The sequence below is a fragment of the Anopheles coustani genome, chromosome 2, assembly GCF_943734705.1.
Source record: "Anopheles coustani chromosome 2, idAnoCousDA_361_x.2, whole genome shotgun sequence".
NCBI classification, from domain to species: Eukaryota; Metazoa; Arthropoda; class Insecta; order Diptera; family Culicidae; genus Anopheles; species Anopheles coustani.
Window position 1 is genome coordinate 1,802,820 of NC_071289.1, and position 21,227 is coordinate 1,824,046.

Below are 21,227 nucleotides of genomic sequence, written 5' to 3' on the forward strand. Positions count from 1 at the left end.
TCGCGATCGTTGTGAGTGGATTAATATGCGCTTGAAATGCACACTTATCCCCACGCACGCGGGTCCAGCCGGCAGGTACTTGACACAGCCACACGAAGTAGTGAGAGATTTATAGATACTAACCAATTTGTCACCCGAGGTTTAGTTTTTCTTGTGCCTTCTCGTGTCCGCATCGAACGCACGAGTCTGCGAGTTGGTGCGTTTCGGATGGTGGTGGTGGGGGGATGGGTGTATTTGATTTATGTAATTAGAGGGATTTAATTTAATGGAGTAGCCCGCCGCCATAAGTTATTTTCACACTTGCTTAACAAACAAACCGAACGCCACGTGGGCTGGTGTTAATGCGTTGCATGGTGATTTAGTTGATTATTTGTTGAATAATCTACGACGGTTCTTTTTTTTTTATTGAAGGAAATTATATTGCATTGGCTTCGTGCATTGTCCATTTGTTGGCTTTACAGGTTGTCGTTTGTTCGGGAAATAAATATTATCTGCACAACTTACTAACGTTTTCATCTTTACGCATACACCCGAAATGATATCAGAGGGTTACGGTGAAATATCAAAACATATTTCGTAATGGTCAGTCGATACGTACACTATCCATCTTAACATATGCTTAATACTTTAATACTAAACTAAAATACCATGAAAGAGAATCTTTCTATAAGTTGTTACATTTTATACAGTCTCTTCCGACGATGGTCGAAAACGGAACTCGCTTCCGCTAGCGGCTCCTTGTAATCGGTTCCGCCTTTGAATTTCTCCAGTGATACCGAGACAGCCTTTCCTCGTCGTCCTTTTCGTAGCTAAACAGGGGTACGGTCTCCTCTCCATCGCTTCGTAGATCACTGTCGACATCGATCTCGGACTCGGGCGAGTTGTTTTCTGTTGTATAAGGAAATTAAGGAAATACAAGACACAATTAATACGTCTGTCTTCGAGGCCCGCGTCATATCAGCGAAGTACGGAAATAAATCAAATGGAATGCGAACGCATACCTTCGTGGGTTTTCATGTGGGCTTTCAGGTTGCAGGCAAGCGCGAAAGACTTCTTGCATACCTCGCAGACATGGGGCTTGTCACCTGATTAGGCGCACGGAAAAGTGATCAGAGAGCAAAGAAAAGAAGAAAAGAAATACACTTGTTAGTTTTTAAAGCATTGAGGTTGGAAAGGTTGGTGGGTACTGGATCAACAATGGAAAATAATTGAATTATTTAAGTCACAGGTCGAACTGTAGAGAATCATGGATTGTCGAAAATCAACAAATATTTATGCAATTTTCCAGCACCGATTGATTCGTTTCGAATCTACAGAACCAAGAGAAATGGGTGCAGCATCTTTCGCCCTTTCGTTATGGCGATATTTAATGAGTTGTGGAAGTTTTTGCTCACTCGCCCAAACTTCAATGAATCTTACTTCCGCCGCGTGTGTCGAAGCATCATTTCCCCAAAGGGTTCCTCGCATGCTCGTGAAGGTAAATTAGTTTCAATTATAGAAAATTTCGATATTTTCACGGTTTATTTACCGTATCTAATCCGGCTTGCTCTTAGGTGCGGCATAGTTCCCCAGCACGGCAGACCTCCCAAAACATGACACTTGCGTGGTGGGTTTCAAATCTCCTAGGTGGCTAGAAGAAAGATGGAGTCGGGTTTGTCCAAGGCAGTCAATTTAGGAGTGTCTGTTTTGAGAGCAAATAAAGAGGAAAAATTAACCAACTCACACCCAGCATCCCCATGGTGATTGCAAACCGATTTCTTCTCGGCGCACCAAGCTAAGAAGCGTAACTGCCTCGGTGCCTCGGGACCTCCAGTCCATTTATCAAAAGAATGCGAAAAAGAACGCTGAAGGCTGCTACCGAACTTTATCAATCGTTCGCTTTTTTCGCCGAGAGGCCTCGCTTCGCTTTTATAAATATTTCTCCGTTAATCGTTTTAGCTACTTCGCTTTGCGTTTCATCTTGCGCTCGCTCGCTCGCGGTTTCGCGGATCGCAAGGAGTGGCCCGTGAGGCATGACGGTGGAAGTTAATTTTTATTCCCGCACATCCTCACACATCCTTGACCAGGAGGGAGAGTGGATCAAAAAGCACGACGGACGCGACAGGTCGGGCAGAATTAACTTCCACTTCGCGCTGGTGATCGAGGGCATAGCGTTGACCTATCTTTTGCTGATGGTAGCCCTCTGTACCAATCTGACGTAGTCCCGTCATGGGAAGACGTAGACAGGGAAGAGTGGGAAGGGAAAACAACATGATTCGTGTTGGGTACTCGTCAGTATAACTTCACCGTTGTATGTGCTTTGCTGCCGGGTACAATACTCTATTTCCAGTGTTCTGCTTTTTTACACTATTAAAAGCATTCCGCCTTCGTTTCGGAAGGCATTTCTTTGTAGAGCTTGTTTTGATCTTAAGTCTACAGACCTAATTTAAAATTAACCCACAAGTTTTATCGAACTCTACTGTAAGAATTAAAGTTCCAGAACTCCAGCTATTCTATCCTAAAGATCTCCTTTAAGTACGCTGCGTCTATAAATCAGTCCAACGAACGCTTGGAACCATTGGCCTTTTCTGGAAATCGCTTTACGGTTGATTCAGTTTCCAGGACACATTGGCCGTGCAGAGCAAAAGCGGCAGCGTCATCATCGGAGGAGCAACAGGAGCCACCGATTCATCGCTGCCGGTTGATCGGAGTGCTACCACCATTGCGAATGAGATTGTCGACAGACGAACACAGAGAACGGGAGAAGGTTGGGCGCGAAAGGGAAGGCCACCGCCGGCAAGGTGGCAGGAAGGCAGACAGATAAATCACGACCAACCGTGAAGACTCGGGGAGAGCTCGAATCCCGAATCTCCCTAGCGGCGCACCGAGAAACGATCTGCGCGATGGAAGCCTAAGTGACCCACACTGAAGACACCTTCTTGGCGAAGCAACAGGTGACCAAGGGGTGCGTTGGGGGTGGTATCAGCAGGGGTGGTCAGGTTGATCTATGGAAATGGAACCGTGCCCAAGCCGTGGGGCAAAACGCACGCCAACGTTGAAAGGGGGAAGAATGGAGGAAAACCAATTTAGTTTTAATTTCTTCTTCGGCCACCTTTACCACCGCCACCACCACCGTCCGACTGCGGTGAGTCCGAGTCGATCTCATCGAAGTGCGCCCGGGTTTTCTTAAAAACAACAGAACCGTCGTGCACGACTTCTTTATTCAAAAATTCGTTCCCCGGCGTTCCGGGGCAATATCCGCTGTTGCCGTTTCGCCTCTTGTGTCTCGTCATCCTTGCCTTCCTTCGTTTTTCGAGCTGGCTGTGGCTGTGTATTAAATTATTGTGTTTTCGTTATAATTTATATTAATCGCATTCTCGCACACCGTTGCGCCGGTTCGGAGCGATCGGGTGATCGTGCGTTTGAACGGGCGCCCCATGAGTTGATCCCTGCTTGCCCCGGTGCCCTTTAGCGGCTTGCGACTTTGACAACCTGGATGGGGTATGAACTTTCCCGTGTGGGACAACAAATGCTGCACAAAAAAAAGAACCCAAGCCAAACGGCTCACAAATGTGGAGCAAACTGTGTTGCTACCGGGGATATCCATCGTGCCAGGATCTACCGGAGATTTTGAACGGTGGCAATTAATTTCTCTCCCTCCTCGCTTTGGCGTCACGTTGTGCATGATCGGAGGCTCGTTTGAGAAGGCTCATCCCGTGTGTGAGGTGTGCTTCCAGTGTGCTGATTAATTACGGCTTATGGTAATTAATAGATGGAAATTACCCTTTCCAAACGTTTGCATAGTGCCAACGTGGGTAGCGTAAATACCGTTCAGAAATCGAAATTGGACGACGTTTGCTTTCTAGCAGATGAAATGGGATGAACCACTGCTGGGAGCTTATTTTCGTAATGGAATGTGCTTGAACGGTCTGGTGCCAGCGGGAAAAGCGTTCCCAAATCTGATTATTGCTAAAAGGTATCGGACGGAATGGTGCTGCTGAAGGTTATTATCGTGTATTATTGGTTCGCTCTACCTCTTTCTTAGCTCGAAGATCTTTACGAAGGATTTGTGTGCTGCTCCCTTGTGTGCCGCCGGTCAATTCCAGCTGCTTTCCAGACCGTGAGAAAGCAATGTCGTTCGCCCGGTCGATCCAAGATAGTCCTAGTTGTAGGCTTCTAATAGAGCTATCATTGCGTGCGAGATCCTTTCCGTTTTGCCATCGGAGGATGATTTTCGTGATGCCGGTGTTCGTAAAATCGTTGGGCAATCTTAAAATTAATCTTAATCCTGTGAACTTGTTTCCCCATTTTCCCCGGATACTTTCCATCCTCAACAGCGATGGCCGTCATCAATCAAAACAATTGCGTGAAAGGTGATTCCGGCGCGGGACGCGTTGAAAGGCAGTCGTACGCCGTGCTGCAAGGACCCTTCGGGTAGGGAGAGTTCGGTTCGATACGGGTTTATCTTATCGCCCCCGTTCCTTCCTCAATTATCGTCGGTTGACCGGGTGATCGTCGAGTTAAGGAAGGAGAATGAAATTGAGAGCAATGTTATGAGAACACGTCGGGGTAATCTCGTTTTTCATCAACTTTTTTTTTCCGTCCGATTATAAAAATATTATATTCCCAAAAATGTGGAACATTTCCCCAGGAAAAGGATAACAGGCTGTCAGTCACGAACTTCGACTGAATGCAATGGAAAACCGGACACAAATACCATCGGAAGTGTGGAAAGTGGACGGCCGTTAAAAGGAAAGGATACGTAAGGCTCCGGGCCAGGACGACCATCGAACTTCCTTCGAGCACAGAAGGGTTCGTCGTTTGACATTTATCTTACTTTTTATGCATTATTTTTCGTTGCGTTTTGTGCCGCTTTCCTCTTTCCCCTGGGTGTTTCAAACTGAACCGAACACACTTGACTCGCGCAGGACTTGCGTGTTGGAAGAGCCTTTTTGTAGCTTTCCTTCGCTGACCCTACCCGGTCGTGTTTTTTTGTTCAATTGCGCGTCATTCTGGCCAAGTCCTGGCCTGCAGTATCCTGCGTAGTCCAATAAATTGGTCCTTTGTATTGGTTGCATTCGCTCGTTCGTCCTCTCGTTCTTCGATTCCTCCTTCCGATTCCGGCCCTAAATCAACCGTATCGAAAGCCAAATGTTTCCGTTTATACACGCAAACCGCGTGCACGAAGGACCAGCAGCAGCAGCAGCAGCCACCCGAACGCCATGTGCATGTCCTTCAAACGAGTCTGCGGCGGAGGTGGTGGGGAGATGGTGGTTCTCGACAGGAAGCGACCACCTTCTTGTGCCTCGAGGTGCTGCCATCCTGTTTGGTGTTCCTTTAATGCTTTTTCCACTAACGAACAGGTGAGTGAACCGTTTTTTTCCCTCTTCTTTATGTTCAGGGGTGCCATAAGCCGTGCCGGACAAAGGAAGGTCCTCAATTTGCGCCAGCCATTCGATCGGTTCGTGGAGAGCGGAGGATAAAGTAGACCGGAGCATATGTGGGGGAAAGGCGAGTGTGCATTACTCAGTTGTACTTACCGGTGTGCAGGAAGAGATGGTTCTTGAGATTGGTTTGCTTGGAGAAGCCTCGGGAGCAGATGTGACACTTGAACGGCCAGGACCCGTTGTGGACGTACGTGTGCGATTTGAGGTCGCCGGGCGTCGGAAAGGATTTGGAGCAGAGGCTACATTTGTGCGGTTTTTCCTGAGGGATGGAAACATACGAGAAAATGATGAAACCAAAAACACAATACGGAGTGAAAGTTCAGTTCGTAGCAAATGTGGAAAGTGTGCTGGATTCGGCATTGAGCGGGCCTTAAAAGGTTCCGGTCCGAAGGAAAAATGCTAAAAGCCGTACCACCCTTAGACGTTTTACTTTTTTACAGCAGGTGCCAGCCGGTTGTTTTGGTCGGCATTTTTTGGGAAGGAATGTTTTTACTCGGATAAAAATCTCCTCGGTTCTTTTAATGTCCTTTTCGTTGGAACCAACCATCGCCCGAGCTCGATCGTCAGTTTCAAATGTTAAAGCGCTCAAACAATGTGAGGAAAAGAGCATGAAGAGAATTGAAGGAAATGCTGCTCTCGCCCCCCCCCCCCCCCCCCCCGTTTCACCCGGTTGGAAGGATTGTTTCAGTTTTTATTGGTTTATGATTACCGGCAATCAACGTGTCCGATGATGGACCGGGGTTTCCCTGTTGGTTGGCGGGGACGGATGTAATTTTCATGAAATGGGTTGTATTTTTAGGTTTTGATAGTTCGGCATCGAGCAAATGTCGTTTTTTGGTGGAGGCTTTCTAAGCCTCGGTGATATAAAAATGTTTTTTGTTTCTTTTTCGGGACTAGGAAGGGAAACGTTTAATAGGAATATGGTTCTCGTCCCGGTGTACACATAAATTCCGAGAGGCATCATTCAAATCCTTTCGGAGAAGAAATGCTTACCGATGTCAAGATCGATCGATCGTCCTATTATGATTGGGTGGAAATGTTCTCATCGAGTTCCACAGCCATCGATTGAAGAGGGTCGAGTTTTTTGGGAAAAGATTCTCACAAAGGACGCTGTTTCGGGGTGCAAAAGGGAGATCATAAAGTGACTCCTTTCCCGGCCACACATTGTTTCGTGTCGATCGTCAACCATCCGGTGGAGACAGAAGGCACTGAATTATTGCCGATTTTGTGTGAGAGCCCGCTAAAGATCACCTCCGCCGCCGTTTTCTTCGGCCGGCAAAAAAGGTGCGCGAAATATGTTCGAATGGCATTCGTTACCCTTTTCTTTTCGGAAGGCCGGCCGGCGGATGATCGTAAAAAGGCCTCGCGGCATCGCATCAAAGCATATCTCACTAATAGCTGCTCGTAACTCACGACGCTCGTTCTTAATCGCCGCGACCGGGCGGGAAAAGCCTGCCAGAAGAAGTGGTTCGGCAGTGGAGCTCGCCTCGCAGCGCAAGCATCACTTTCGATTGTGCGGACAATCATTCGGTAGCTTCGGTAGCGTTCGATTTACGTTGCGCCTCCCGTTTTGCTCGGCCCCAAAACAAACAAATCCCAAAATGGGCCTCGGGCCAGGGTCACGCAAAGGATAACCAGGTACCATGCACATGCACCTGGATGCACTCGCACTCGCGGAATCGTCCAATTGTCGAGCGCTTCCGCTTCGTTTGAACTCCGTTCCTTTCATTCACCGCCCGAGGGGATGAGAAATTGGGCTTCGTTCCGGATAGTGTCGCCAAACTGTCACAAACGCCTCTGGAAGCTGCCACCCGAAGGAAATTGATACCGTCCTGGAGGATGCCATAACGTAAATGGTGCATTATCTGCGGCCGTTGTGACCGGCTTGCCTTCTGCCCGCGCGCAGAGGGAGTCTGTATGTCACTGTTTCCGTGTCGGTTTGGTTGCTTTTATGTCGTCTTGTTCTTGCTCAGGTGGTTTCTTCCAAACCATTCCTGTACCTCTGTTCCAAGTTCGGGTGCCGAAGGTTTGGAAGGATTTGGAACAACTGGTTAGTTAATTCTTTCTTTCTTTTATCTCGTTTGAATTGCTGCCCCCTTTTCTTTGCGGTGCTTTCCTGTGTTTCCTTCAGGCCGCCCAAAACCGGTCGAATGCAATCGAAATGGCTTCATTTGGGAACATTTGGGAAGTTTTTTTTGGGAAAAATATTATTGTTTACGGTAGAAATTGGCTCACTTCGTACCGTATGGTCGATTTCGATTTCTTGGTTATATTTTAATGGAAGAAAAAGTTTATGGGCCTTTAAAAACATGTACATTTGCATGGAAATAGGACGGCATGGCGTTGCAGCTGGTGAGAACAAATCTCACACGCTTTGAAGGAAAGGAAGGCAGAGAGTGATTAAGTTGGCAAGCTTTCTGGAACGATTCTAATGAAAACCATTTTTGTTAATGGGTACATCACTTAAGTTGAGCATCGTAAGCGATACGTTAATCGGTTTTTATCGGTAATCGACAGTACCTCTCCGAAACGTAGATCACGAGCCGCAAGATATGGTGTTGTACATTTCCATTCCGTTTCATTGAACATGGTACAATATCTTATCGCATCTAATTTCATGTTTTCGCTGACAAAACTCTATCCAGCCCTGGGGATGGCGACCTTTCGGATGAAGTTTCTTCGAGCCCGGCGAACGTATGTAAATCAGAGAATGCAATCCCCCGGATCCGATTCTGATCCGGTTCGACATTCCCGGTCGACAAATGTATCGGGACCGCGATCTTCGGCGGGATGACAACGGATGGTATCAAAGTCGGGGTCCTCCGATCCGACCGCAACGCCCGAAACAACTCAATTCTCCCGTATCGAGGCCACATTTTAGGGGCGAAACGGCCCGAAAAGATGGGGGGGTAGACGGCCGGGGGTGACAAGAACGGTGACAACATTGGAACTGACTTTGATTGATGGGATCGGTTTCGTGGTCCACGGACTCGCAATCGTGATTATTCCCATCAATTTGGGAATTGGATTTCGATCAGTCCCACCAGACCAGGGACGGGAGAAGGAGGGGAGCACCAACGGGGACCGGGGGGTTACAAGTGGTCAGAATCGTACCGAAAGGCCGAAGTGTATCGTATGCCACGGCCCGATGACAAAATCGCGCCGAACCGCAGAACCTGTCTAATTATCTTTTTAATAAATATTTTTTTAATTAAGCTCCGGAACAACCACGACACTTTTGGCTGGAAGGAACGAAGAGTGGGAGAGAGAGAGAGAGAGGGGAAGAGGGCCAGATGAAAGCGGCCACTCGTTCAGATAAAACGGGTTTATGGTTTTCGTTTGCGTGAGTGTGTGATTTTCGGCTAAGAACGGGCGCGGCATGCCTCAATCCCCTTCCTTCTTGTGGTGTTTTGAAATGCGAAAATTGAGAAATTCTTTTTGATTGCAAAAGAACCCGCAAAAGACCTCCGGGTCTGCATTTTGTTTTGCTTGCATCTGCGCTCGGCAAACTGCAGTGGGAACGAACGGAAAAATTTCATCAAGTGCCGGGCGGTAATTAAGGCAGCTAATAATCGTAAAAAAAGATGGACGCTGCGTTTTCGCCCAAATGGGATTTTGGGCCGGTCGCGGCCTGGTCTGGTTTCGAAGCCGCGACCATAAAGCCCGATAAGGAGGGATAAATGTTTTAATTACTAGCCGCCCGCGGGAATCCGATCCTTTTCCTACCACCAGGGACCCGGGACCTTACCTTGATGTGCGTCATGCGATGGTAGTAGAGGTTGGAGCTGGCCGTGAACCGCTTGCCGCACACCTGACACTGGTGCGGCTTCTCGCCCGAGTGTATCCGGACGTGGGTATTGAGCGAGCTGGACGTGCTGAAGCCCTTGCCGCAGACGCCACAGACGTGCGGCTTTTCTCCGGTGTGCGTGCGCATGTGTCGCTTCAGCAGACTAGGACGATCGAAGGCCTTGCCGCAGACCTCGCACGGCAGCATGGCTCGCTCGGAGCGGGGGGCGGGACGGGCCTTGGGCGAGGCTCGGGACGCGCCGGTACCGATCGAGGCCAGCTCCAGGTCCAAAGCCGCTCCGTCACAACGATCGCCGGTGCTGGCTCCGGATGAGATCGAGATCGACGAGTCGTCTCCCGACACCGACTTGTGCTCGTCTTCGGCGCCGGACGGAGGTGAGATCGGTAGCATGACCCTCGACAGGAGCGACGTCGAAAGGTCCAGTGGAGAATCTAGGGAAAGACAGTAGAGCGTCGTTGTTAGGATGGAAGGACTCTACGGGATAAATGATCGCACATGCTACGTCGATCGCAACATGCGGATTTGTTCATGACACTCTGGGAGAACTGCTACACTTAACGCCTCACTTATTAATCGCCGATCATTAGCACTAATCTAGACCATTAATTTAACACCGCTTCATTAATTGCGCGCTCGGAAGTTTTATCATTTCGCACACCCAATCTCGGGGGCCCCAGCGCAACCGGTAAGCTTCCCGAGTGCAACTCCGGTGACAGCGAATTAATTCCCGCCGTCTGCGCGAACGCGAAGTGTTATGGAAATCAGTTTCGGGTTTAATTACCCTCGCTCTCGGAAGGAAAAGTTCACCCAGGAATCGTGTGCTTTATAAATGGTTTCGAGTTAACACCAGAGAGCACCAGAAGCGAATGCAGCTGGAGTTGCACCCCTCAAGCAACTGCTCAGGCGATGGAATCCAAGGCGATCCTGGAGCTGAACTTCCGAAGGCAGGAATTCCGACTTCCCAACAGCACAACTATCTGGATGGCGGGATCTACCGAATTATTTCAATTATTTTCTTGTTAAGAAACACAAAACTCATTTGTGTGTATTAATTTAAGCGAGCTTTGTGCGAACCGTAGACTCTTGAGCCGCGATCTCTACTCCACCAACGAAGCGGCCTCTATTGATAAAATCGCCATTTTATTTATTACGAAAATTCGCTCCCTTGTAACGTGTCCCCGCACACGCGTGTGTGTGTGTGTGATGGGTGAAATGAATGCTATCGCAGATGGGCAAGAGATGAAGATAGCGAAAATCGCACACGGAGCCTTTGTTTTTCCCGACTCCAGCGAAATTGTAGCAGTCTTCCTCCGTAAAAGGAGCGGAGAGAACACCCTCCAAGCGCTGCCTACCTTCCAGGATCGAGTCCATCGTCTGCCGATACAGCTGATTACGCATTCGCATGAAGAAGAGCTCCTCCGGACCCTCGGGCAGGTAGTAGACGACCAGCTCCTGGTGCGACGGGATCGGCTTCACGATCTCGTAGATCGGTTCACCTTTCACCTTCGCGCAGACCACGTTCACCTGCGGCCCGTACGTTTCCGACACTCGCAGGAACCGGATCCAGTTGCAGTGTCGTACCGTTCGTCCATTGACGGACGTAATTTCATCGTACAATCCGAAACGGTGCCGAATCTGTCAAAGAAAGAGAGAGAGAGAGAAGGAAAAGGTATTAGACTTTGTTCGACAAACTACCCCCGTTCGGTGAAAAGGCGTGAAAATTCCGTTTTCCTGTCGTTAAATCTGCGCTTTCTCAAAGGGAAACCCCATGTTTACTCCATTTAACATGTGTAATGACAACACGCAGTTCCAGTGACAGCTATTTATGCCTCCATCACTTGATACCCTCATTAATGACCCTTTTATGGGCTTTACGCCCTCCCCTCGGACACTTGTTCCGCTTCGCTGCGCTCTGGTGAACTACCATTCTCCCCCTATTTGTGATTTATGAAAAATTACCCAACCATGTAACCACCGACACCTGAACAAACCGTGCCCAGTTGAGGATGAAACCCCAACCAACGTGCACGATATGGACCAATCGCTAGAGAAGGCGTTTGCTTCGTCCGCCCCGTGGCGTAAAGGAAGTGTCACTTTTCCTCCCCAAAACCCTGTGTTTATAATAAGTCAAGTGGCGGTGAAAAAAGAAATGCTTAACGAGTGTAAACATCCGGTGATTCCTGTAAAAGCTCCCTTTTCGTCTGCCTTCTTTCGGCGATGCATATCAAAGTGAAGAGAGCATAAAGTGAACGGAGAAAAACACACCACCAGACATTCAAGATCCGATCGATACAGATCGAAATTACAAATGTTGGATAATATATGTCGATCTGCTCCTATCCGTTCTCCCGATCGTTCCCATCGCCATTACTGCCCGGCCAAAGATCGCCAAACCGTTTATGAATATATATAAGAAGATAAAATAAATATCCGTTTCTTGCTACTTGGTGTCGCACCAACCTCAGTGTAGAGAGAAGGAATCGAGCGATCGAAAACGATACAAAATTGATGGGCATAATTTGCAATTTCTCTCCTTTGTCCACGGCCATCGTCCCCGCGGCGCATAATGTAGCCCTCGAAAGGTATCCAGAGACATTACCGATTCTTGGGAAGTCCACAAACTTTGGCCGAAAAGACGAAATGCCTTTCGAACGATCAGTCGTTTAGCCGATGGTCAAATTTTGGATGATCTTTTTTGTGTCTTTTATGAGTCTTTGAGTGAATTCCATCATTTTTCCAATACCTGTGTCGCAAAAGATTGTCGGTCTTTTCGTTGCTTCTTAGAGGGCTGGGTAAGGAGAGGCCTTTTGGTCCTTAAGACGCCTCGGGACAAGACATTTCACAGTGGTCATTGTTTCTCAGAATCGTTCAACGTTTCCAGTAAATATGTAACGGGATCAAATATCTCAGATGTACGAATGAATTTAAAACACATTCTCCTAACGATATTTGCCGTTGAATTCGAGGACACACTTCTCTTTTAGCCACAATTGTGTAGAAAATGATTCAGCGTGGAGATTGTATGCCTTCATTTTTCATCGTCTTGAAATGATGATCGCTTCGACCACACTCTTTTCAAACTGGAATCGTAGCAACGCCCACTCGTCTACATTCCAAGCCAACAGTGATTTATCCTAGAACACAGTCTCAACGACCACAAATCGCGATGTTTTCAACGCCAGCCACACAATTTGTTTGACAATTTATGCACAATTATCGGAGCAGATTTATGAACGGCGATGCTCCGCGAAGCCCACGACTCTTCCACACGACTCAGGAAGGCGCCTTCTCTCGACGCAAAGAAGTGGACGAACGCTAGAAACTTGTTTCGTTTCCTGCGCACCGGCCATTGCGCTCTGACGGACTGGCTGCTGGTTTATTGATTTATTCGTTTATTATCAGATTTTTTGGGGAAACGAGAAGCGAAGAGGCAAGCCCCTATTAATTTCCGAAACGAACTACTCCACTGCTGCTGATCTGTGATCCTTCCGATTATCCAGAATAACCATAAAGATCGATAGCATCCTGGGCGAACGATCATCGTTAAATTGGATATTTTGAGGAAAAGATCCATCGGGCCATCGACTTTGGATAGTTAAAATAACGGATTGCCATAACAATGACTCCAATAAAGCACGGTCCCGATCGTCGATAGCTCTCCGGTCGTCGAAGCGGCCACTTGAGCGATGGTTTCGGCTTTCCACGGGACGGTTTTTTGTTTTCGAGTATCCCGGGGTCAGCAGGGAATAGACTTCAAACGCACATAAAATTCAATTTGTTCCCTAGCCATGGGAGACGTTCCTCTAAACAATCTGATCGCATCAAAACTTGGGCAAGAAACATTCGGGTGGAACCATGCTGCGATCGCAATCAGATTCTAGCTGCCTTCGGAAGGGTAACTACTGTTTCGGATGCGGACAAGAAGAAGAGTTCCTCACTCACATTGAGACAGTTCTCAAATTTGTTTCATTTTTTGCCAATCAGTTGAAGAAATCTAACGTGTTCTCTCCACAAACTCCAACATGTACCAAACATGAATGAAAATTAGAATGGGAAAAGTGGAAGAAAGGAAATTGCCCTTCCGTACAAACGCCACATGATCACGATTCTCGAATTTCTATCTCTGACGGCACGCTCGTCGAATGGTTTCTGTGATTATTTGCTTAGAACGAGGCTCGTGGCACGCGTCTTCGCCTTCACAATGCAAAAGTCGGAAGGAGGAGGAGTACTCTCTTGTCGGCTTCTTTGCCCTTGCGTACAATGAATACGCTGAGAATTACCGATTTCTTCGAGAACAAACGAATCATAACTCGACAACAAAAGCCCTGACTCATTTTCGGTAATGAACGCCACCGAGAACATTACTGGATATTTTCTCCGGTCCAAGCTCTTCCGGCCAACGTTCCGACATCCGTGCGGGCTGATTAGAGGAGATGAGCTTTCGGTTTTAGCCCAGTCCGTCGACCACCGGCCGAAGTCGTGATCAATTTATCTTCCAAATTAATATTTATTAGCTCTAAAACGATCGCAAGCCTACACGTGACCACGGCGAGCAGACCACAACAAGCTTCCGATCCGACAAATGACTCTAATTTAGAGCTTCCTCACTTGAGACCCCCGACTCCAACGGGGATTCCGTGACCTTCGTGAATCTTTCCGCGCCGATCGCGAACAACGCGTTTCAACAAACCCATAGGTCTCCTAGTCTCGCTTGGAATAGATTCGGTTTTAATTAATTCCACGGGACCAACAACTCCTGGAGGAGTCCATGCCGAGGCGATAAGAGAAAAGGCTCTCCGGCCTTTCGTCGTGAACTTGGTCCATGCACCGAGAACATCGAAACGGACTCTTGACTCTGTTATGCAAATGAACGGTCGGACCTTTTATCTCGGGATCATCCAGGCCACAGCTCGCTACAGAACAACTGAAATTGAATCTGAATGTCACGGTTCCCGGCGTGAGCAGTCGAAGCAGCGTTAGGAGTCAATTCGGAAGCTTCGGAGCTTTGGACCAAAGAAGTGAGAGGAAGAAGTCTCAATTAAAGCGTTGTTAGAGCGCCTTCGAACAGAAGCTTCGACGACTCGTTCGATCACTGGGCTGATGTCTTTATTAGCGATTGAGTTGTTCAAACGGTGGCTCCCATGCCACGGAAGATCGACGACCCGAAGACATTCAGGCGACAACACATTGGACCACCGAGAGCCACCGGGGAGAAGTGTCTACGAACATTCCTGGAGCGAAGCGGCAAGTTTGTTTCGATGTACGATATTGTTACCGTGTCGTGCCGTATTCCGTGGAAACCGGAGCTTACGAATGGCAGTATTATGCATAATTAAGTAATTGTTTAATTACAAAACTCGCTACATGTTCGCTTCCGAGACCGGGTCTCTGCAGGACGGGAGAAAGTCCCGCTGTTCGACAACTCAATCCACGATCCGCGGGTCATTCTTTGTGATTCACGCGACTCATTTACATCCCGGCGTGGAGTGGAACCGGCCCGGTTCGAGCTGCTGGCCTTAAAGTGGAATCTTTATTTGCACAATTATCATAAAGATCCCGAGTGTATTTGTGTGCGTGCGGGCCGGCTGCCAATTCAATAACGATAAGTGTCCGCAGTTCGAATGAATGGAAATGGAAGAACCGTATTAAACAGCGTCTTCGGTCGGCCCGTTACGCCGGCTTTGTCGTCGCGACTGCAACTGCAACCGGATGACACCGATTATGATACGACGGGAACAGTTTGACGTGCAACTCCTGTTGCCCTTGATTTTCCACCATCTCCCAACGTCCTTCTTATCCTCGGTGACAGCTGGCAGATGCCCGAGGATCGATACACGAACGAGAACGTTCTCACGCTCTCTGCTTCACCTTTGCGACTGGTTTAGGTTCTCAGGACATGGATCTTAAGAGTAGAATTTATGGACCACGCCAAAAGGGTATCAGTAAGGCACCTGACCACAAGCTCAGTTAGAAAAGCCAACTCAGTATCAATGTCATCGATGGCAAGCGAACGACGGAGGGTCAAGGGATTAACGCAGTCCAAGGGTAATGGAAAAAAGGATTCGATTTCTGAAACATGATCCAAAAAGTGAGGTTGAGACTTTCGCCTTGCCCCTTCTCAGTCCATCATAGTCCATGTCTGCATGATCGATGATGGATGAAGAGGTTATGATGGAATGTGAAGCGATATTTCGATCCAACATCGTCCTGCACAGAAGTTATGAGAAAGTGCAAGAAATACTCTCGAAGGGATGATAAAAAATCAATCAACTAAAACCCGAGGAACCTGGGGATGGAACTTTCTAATTTGAAACTATGAAGAACAGCTTCTTCCTATTGTCTTCTTTTCTATGTTTTGATTAAAACAGTCACACTTCCTCTGGTTGGACACACATGATGGATTTCGTCTTGGGTGATCGAGGAAAGTATTGCTAAACATTGTAACGATGTGAAGGCTGTTCAAGGTGACACATTTCCCCCTTCCTTCAGAAGAACGCAGGAACAACAACTTGGGCAAGGGGGAGGAGAAGGAAATTTATTATCATCTCAGCTGTCTGGGGTTTACTCGTGTCCCATTATGGAAGCCACACTCGCTGCATGTCCACGCTTCGCCAAATGTATTTTGCATGCCAAGTCGCGTCCATGCACTTAGACGAACATAGCAGACCTGCCAACCTAAGCTGGACACCAGAATGGAACGTAGAACGCTGTTTTCGCGAGGTGGGTTTTCCCTTCAAACGACCGATCGTGGCCGTCTCAAGAGCAAGGTGTAGGCATATCGCCCAGTTGTCGCGTTGTCGGCTTGTCATTTGATTAGGTTGTCGCCGCAAAAAGTGCTCGTGTACCTAGCACTCGAGCACTGTGGGAATAAAGTCAAGCGAACGCGGGATCGAATTCGTAAGGCGAGGTTCGTCGCTTGCTGCTTTTTGGTCGCCCGATCAAGTCTAATGTATCGGAAACCGAAAAAAACCCATCAAATCAGTTCTTGTTGCCGAAGAATTTACGACACACGAAACGGCAACGACGAACCATAAAAGCACCACTCCGAAGCTGATCCCTATCCGCCCCGGGTTTGACCCAAATAATTCACACGCCTTCCGTCTTCGAATGCATCGTACCGAAGGCCCTCAAATGGCTGGCGTTCGTGAGCGCATCGAAAGGCCATCAATTAGTGATCGTTCGCAGGAAATGCGGAGCGCAATCGAAACCGATGCTGCACCTGCACCTTAACGATCCTTTTTATGTGATCCTTCATTCGAGGATACTTTTGTTACGGTTTCGCCAGATTCGGTTTGCCGCTTTTCCGATCGATCACCGGCCTTTTCTTCATCTCCGTCTGCATTTTAGAGTCATTATCGGCGCCATCTAAATCTCGATTCAACATCGGCCTCGTTCTCTCTTCTCTCCTTCTCGTTGTGCCTTTTTCGCACTGCCCCGTGTCACAAAGATCATTCCACTCCGAGCTCGGAGGGCAAGATTCAAGTTCAAGTTTGTGAGACAATTTCCCGCCGTCTGCGAACGGTGCGCTGCCACGAGCTTAGGTCATTCACTGACGCTCTGCCACGCAATCTGACTTAATTGTATTTAATTATGTGACTTTTTCTACACCTCACCTTCCCTTCCAACGACTCCAAACCGACCCGCAGATCTCCGTCTTATGATGTCGATAAAGTATGTTCGCAAATAAATTATGCAAATTGTTGTCCCAGCTTATCCCGGCTCCTTATTCAATCGATCAGTGAAAGTAATGCACCCGAAACAAGCAACCTCATCTCGGCGACCACCTCAGTTCAACGGCCGCTTATCAGCGTGAATTGATTATGGAAATTGCCGGCGCATGTGGTAGTCAAAGGCAACATAACAGAGCGAAGAGGTTGTTGGCACCGAGCGATCGAGCGAACACAAGCCCCGTGAACTTGTCCCGTCCGAAGGGAGGATAATTGATGCAGTCATTTCTATTTCAAGCTTGTGTGTGCGGAATTTTCTTTATTATTCAATTGCCGAGCCTCATAATTCTCCTCGCGAATGGCGAAGGGAACAAGTGCACACCCGACCCCGGTGGCAGCGAAAAGAAAGAGAAATGGATCGATCTTCCCAAAGTGGGAAAAGTGTGGCATCACGGCAACTTTTCCGCCGCAACCGGTCGTTGGCAGCTGGAAGGCCCCGGACGGGAGCTGAACGTGCCATTCGGTGGTAGACGCGTCAGCAGTTTGTAGCATCTTATGATTTAATTGCTTCGTTTATGGGCAACTGCGCAGCATCGGACGATCGCGGGACGGCCGCGGAAACCTATGGGAATAGGGTGAAATTGAAAGTGCATCATCCAGGGAAGGGGGGCACTTTGTTACGGTGCGGTGGGTGCGCAAGCGTCATGTCGTACGGAACATTGCATTTTTAATTGATTTGTGAGTGCGTTTTTCTTTCCACGCCGTCGCCGCGTTTTTCCTCCCCGGAGCCCCGGAGAGAAGAGAGAGAGAAAAAGTGTAAATGAACTGCTGATCGTTAGGTTGATTAATTGTGGAACTGGTTTGACGGGACCGGCTCGGGAAAGGGTTGGCAAACGGAGGTGAGGCGGGGAGGCACTATCGGTCTCATTATGGGCGCGATAGAGACGGGTCCTTGTATGGGAGCGCCCTGCAGATGGTGTGTCGTTAGGTGCATTATCGTTCATTGACTAGGTGCTTTCCTACGAGCTGCTAATAATCAGGCAGCGGGAGATTATCGAGACATCAAACTTATTTGACGTTTATTATTCGTTCATGTTGGATTATGCAAACAATTCACTTTATTTCACCTTTAAATGTAACCTTTTTAAAGGGGATTTTCCGTCATTCTAAACAATCGATAGGCGTTTGATGTTTGTTTACGACAGAACAATCATAGAGCCTCAACTAATTGAGTACAGCAATCAGACACGTTGTTGTTTTTTGTCCTGCGGGCAGTGTGGGAATTTTCTTTACACCCCAAAGTTCCGCTTTTTTGTAAAGTCGAAGAAACATGCCACAGTTTCTTCTTTTCGGTTGACCACAAGAAAAAGGGGGAAGAATTGTACGGCACCCCCCGAGGAACCCTCATAATTCTCGCATTTTAATTCGATCATAATTATTATTCTTCCTGCGCTGGCACCCTCATCCCGGTGCCGGGTGGGGGTAGTTTGAGGTACAAAAAATAGGGATTCTCGTATTGTCACGTCAAGACATCGGGTTGGGGTCCCCTTTTTTTTTTTTAAAAGAATGGCGCTTGAGAGTGTCTTGCCCGCGGAAGAACGGCCACGTCTTGTTCTTCACGATTTCGATGGTGTAGGTGCCCGAGGGTGTGGGAACGTCTTTAAGAAGTTTCCCACCGTCATGGGAGGATGGTTGACATGGGGCACCATTTCTTTCACACTCCAGTGCGCACAATCGCTGCTCACACGCTGGTCAGCGAATCAAAACCGAGCCGAGAGCAGCGAACTAATAGTGTGCAGCGGCGCAGCACGAAATGGGGGTTGGGGTGAAAAAAAACGCAAACTGGAGCGAAAGCTAAGTAGCGCAAGATGGAGTTGGGGGCCTTACTTACATCATTCTCCGGCAGGGAGGTAAAGATGGCCAGGTTATCGATCCGTACCGTGCCCTGGAAGGGATAGCACAGGCGTCCCTGGGGAATCGACGCGCTGGACCAAACGGTGGCCGTCTGCTCGGGCGAGTGACGAGCGCCGACACCTGTCACGGCGAGGGCAAATTCTTGCGGTATCAAAACACACGTCTCCATCGTGTGCCCGTTGACGTTTCGACCGCCGCCGCCACCACCACCACCACCGATCCGCTGGGGCAAAGTCGGGGCTCGAGCTTAATTAACCGGTTATCAATCACGATCCTTGACGTACGAACTACAAAACAGTGGCAGCTGGCACATTGGTACGTCTCGGTTCCTTTTCCTTTTTTTCTATCCGCCTCCCGATTGCTTCTGCTGCAGCACGCAGCTTTATGCACTTATGTATCTGTGTTGTGTTTTCGCCTTTCGTTATCGGCGTTTTTTTATACTTTATCAATTTTCACTTCCTTGTGTGTTTTATGTTTCTGTTCGCCTGCCAGCGTGAGTGTTATGTCTGGTTTGGTTTTGATGTTTTTCTTCACTGGACTGAACACTCGACTGTTGATAGCGCGACTATGTTTTCTGTTGAATGACTTGCTTGAGTTTAATTTTCAACTTGATCCATCAACTAGCCCGACACATTTGATTTGATCACAGTTGGCAACACTTTTTCTCGACACTTACACTTTAAGTATACCACGTACAAACCATCCCCGACGACACAACGTCACTGTTGAACCTTATGCTGATGGAACAGTATTCGCAAACGCAACCCACAACACAAAACGCCACGATGACGGCGCGGACCCACTTGTTTCAGCGTTCGCATCGATACTGGACACGCGAGATGCTCGCGTTCCAGCCGTGACCTTCCGATCTCCATTGAGCAGAAAGAGGAAAACTAGCCCCCTACCCGCGTCGTGTCTCTCCACCCCCCGTTCGCTTCTCCACGCAGCTTCCCGAAGGGGTAGCATCGGAAACCGATCACCTGTGTACGCGGTAGCTGATGATCAACGGCTGGGGGGCGAAACCCCAACTGGAGCAGCATAAAGCTCCACGAGCGTGCATCGGTATGGGTGGCCTGATCTTATGTGTTTAACATTAAGACAGTCCGAAGGCTCTCGCGCATGTGTCGGTGCGCGGAGCTCCAACGATCTTCGGAGCTTTTACGGAGCCGCCTCGACCTTCTGCTCCGCCTCGATCGCGCATCGAAGCTTTCCGAGTAAAACATAAAAATCAAATCAATGAAAAAGAGCATGAAAACATAGCTGGCGATGAACAACACCCGGGCGCGGAGAAAAAGCTCTCCCATGTAGGGTAAGAAAACAAAAGACTTAAAGACACGAACCCCCCAAATCCGTAGCAAGACTCCGTTGGGGCTCGTTATTTGGATTGTAAGCTTCACCAGTGTGTGTGTGTGTGCCGCTTTAATGTTGAATATTTCGGCTCGCAACGCTTGTGGTCTTTTGTTTATCTTTTGTTCCTTCTCGTCCCCGCCTTCCCTGCCTCGTCCCGTCTCCCGCACGATTCGCGTTCGGTCGCGAGACCCAATCGGCGCCGTCGTTACCGCGATCCCTACCGATCGCTATGATTTGTGCAACGGTCGTTAAATGGTTGGTGGCCAATGGTTCCGATTGGCTGTAGCCGCTTTTTTTTGCTTTTCCATCCGCGGACGGATGGAAGCGCCCGAGCGCCTTGGAGGTGGAAACATTATGTTATTGTTCCGTCTTGGATCCATGTGGGTGCGTGTGTGTCGTATGGACGATGTCGTACTTGGCTGCGTCGCCGAACTGTTCGGTAAAGCAACAACGGCGTTTTTTGTTCCGCAACCAAGAGCCGATGACATTTTATTGAAGTACTTAACAGATTAATATATTTAATTCGATAATTATCCGACCGGCTCCATTGATGTTAGACTGATATGACTTAAATTAGTAATAAAGTCAGAAAGGAGATTAATGATATAACATTGTTTTACACTCTCAATCCAGATTTTTGATATTTTGAATTATACGTTGAAAGTATCGAAATCGTAAATCTTTTAAGGTGTTGTAAAACTGTGAGGGTTCATGTCGAAACAATCGAACCATACTGTTGCCCTTTAACAGGTGTTACACTTTCACGGATTTATGTTACCACAAGACATTCATTTTGTATTCCTACACTCTACGAAAAAAAAACAAACTACAGACAAAATCAGCTGACAAACACGACGGAAAAGTTTCGTCCCATCAAGCCACACGCCGACCGATTGCTTGACGGTTATTCAATGCTGGGGTCGAAGTGCTTACCGTTTCCCACCCTCTCCGAAGCCACCCGACGAGCGCAGTTTCAACACGGACACGAGAAGCGTGAAACCATTTTACCTTCGCCAAAACCGGGGAAACCAGAAACAAAAAGTCACATAAGCGTCCGATCGT

General features: G+C 48.2%; 1 protein-coding gene across 1 annotated transcript; it reads right to left on the bottom strand.

Annotated features, from left to right (window-relative positions):
- Positions 1–686: 686 nt before the first annotated feature.
- Positions 687–18,984, bottom strand: LOC131265624 (zinc finger protein 177-like). The gene is made up of 6 exons (XM_058267908.1): positions 18,793–18,984; positions 10,587–10,869; positions 9,175–9,665; positions 5,520–5,685; positions 1,002–1,085; positions 687–888 (listed from the first exon to the last, which is right to left on the bottom strand). Exons 1-6 carry the CDS (start codon positions 18,982–18,984, stop codon positions 728–730), a joined length of 1,377 nt encoding a protein of 458 aa, XP_058123891.1. The 3' UTR covers positions 687–727.
- Between the last annotated feature and the right edge of the window lie 2,243 nt (positions 18,985–21,227).

What these genes read in the sequence shown, in the direction of transcription:
- LOC131265624 (XM_058267908.1), bottom strand. Translation starts at nt 18,984, where the DNA reads ATGGAGACGTGTGTTTTGATACCGCAAGAATTTGCCCTCGCCGTGACA. An exon ending in GATGGACTCGATCCTGGAAG is followed by an intron (nt 9,666 to 10,586) that starts GTAGGCAGCGCT and finishes GTCTTTCCCTAG; the next exon opens with ATTCTCCACTGGACCTTTCG. An exon ending in ATCGCATGACGCACATCAAG is followed by an intron (nt 5,686 to 9,174) that starts GTAAGGTCCCGG and finishes TCCATCCCTCAG; the next exon opens with GAAAAACCGCACAAATGTAG.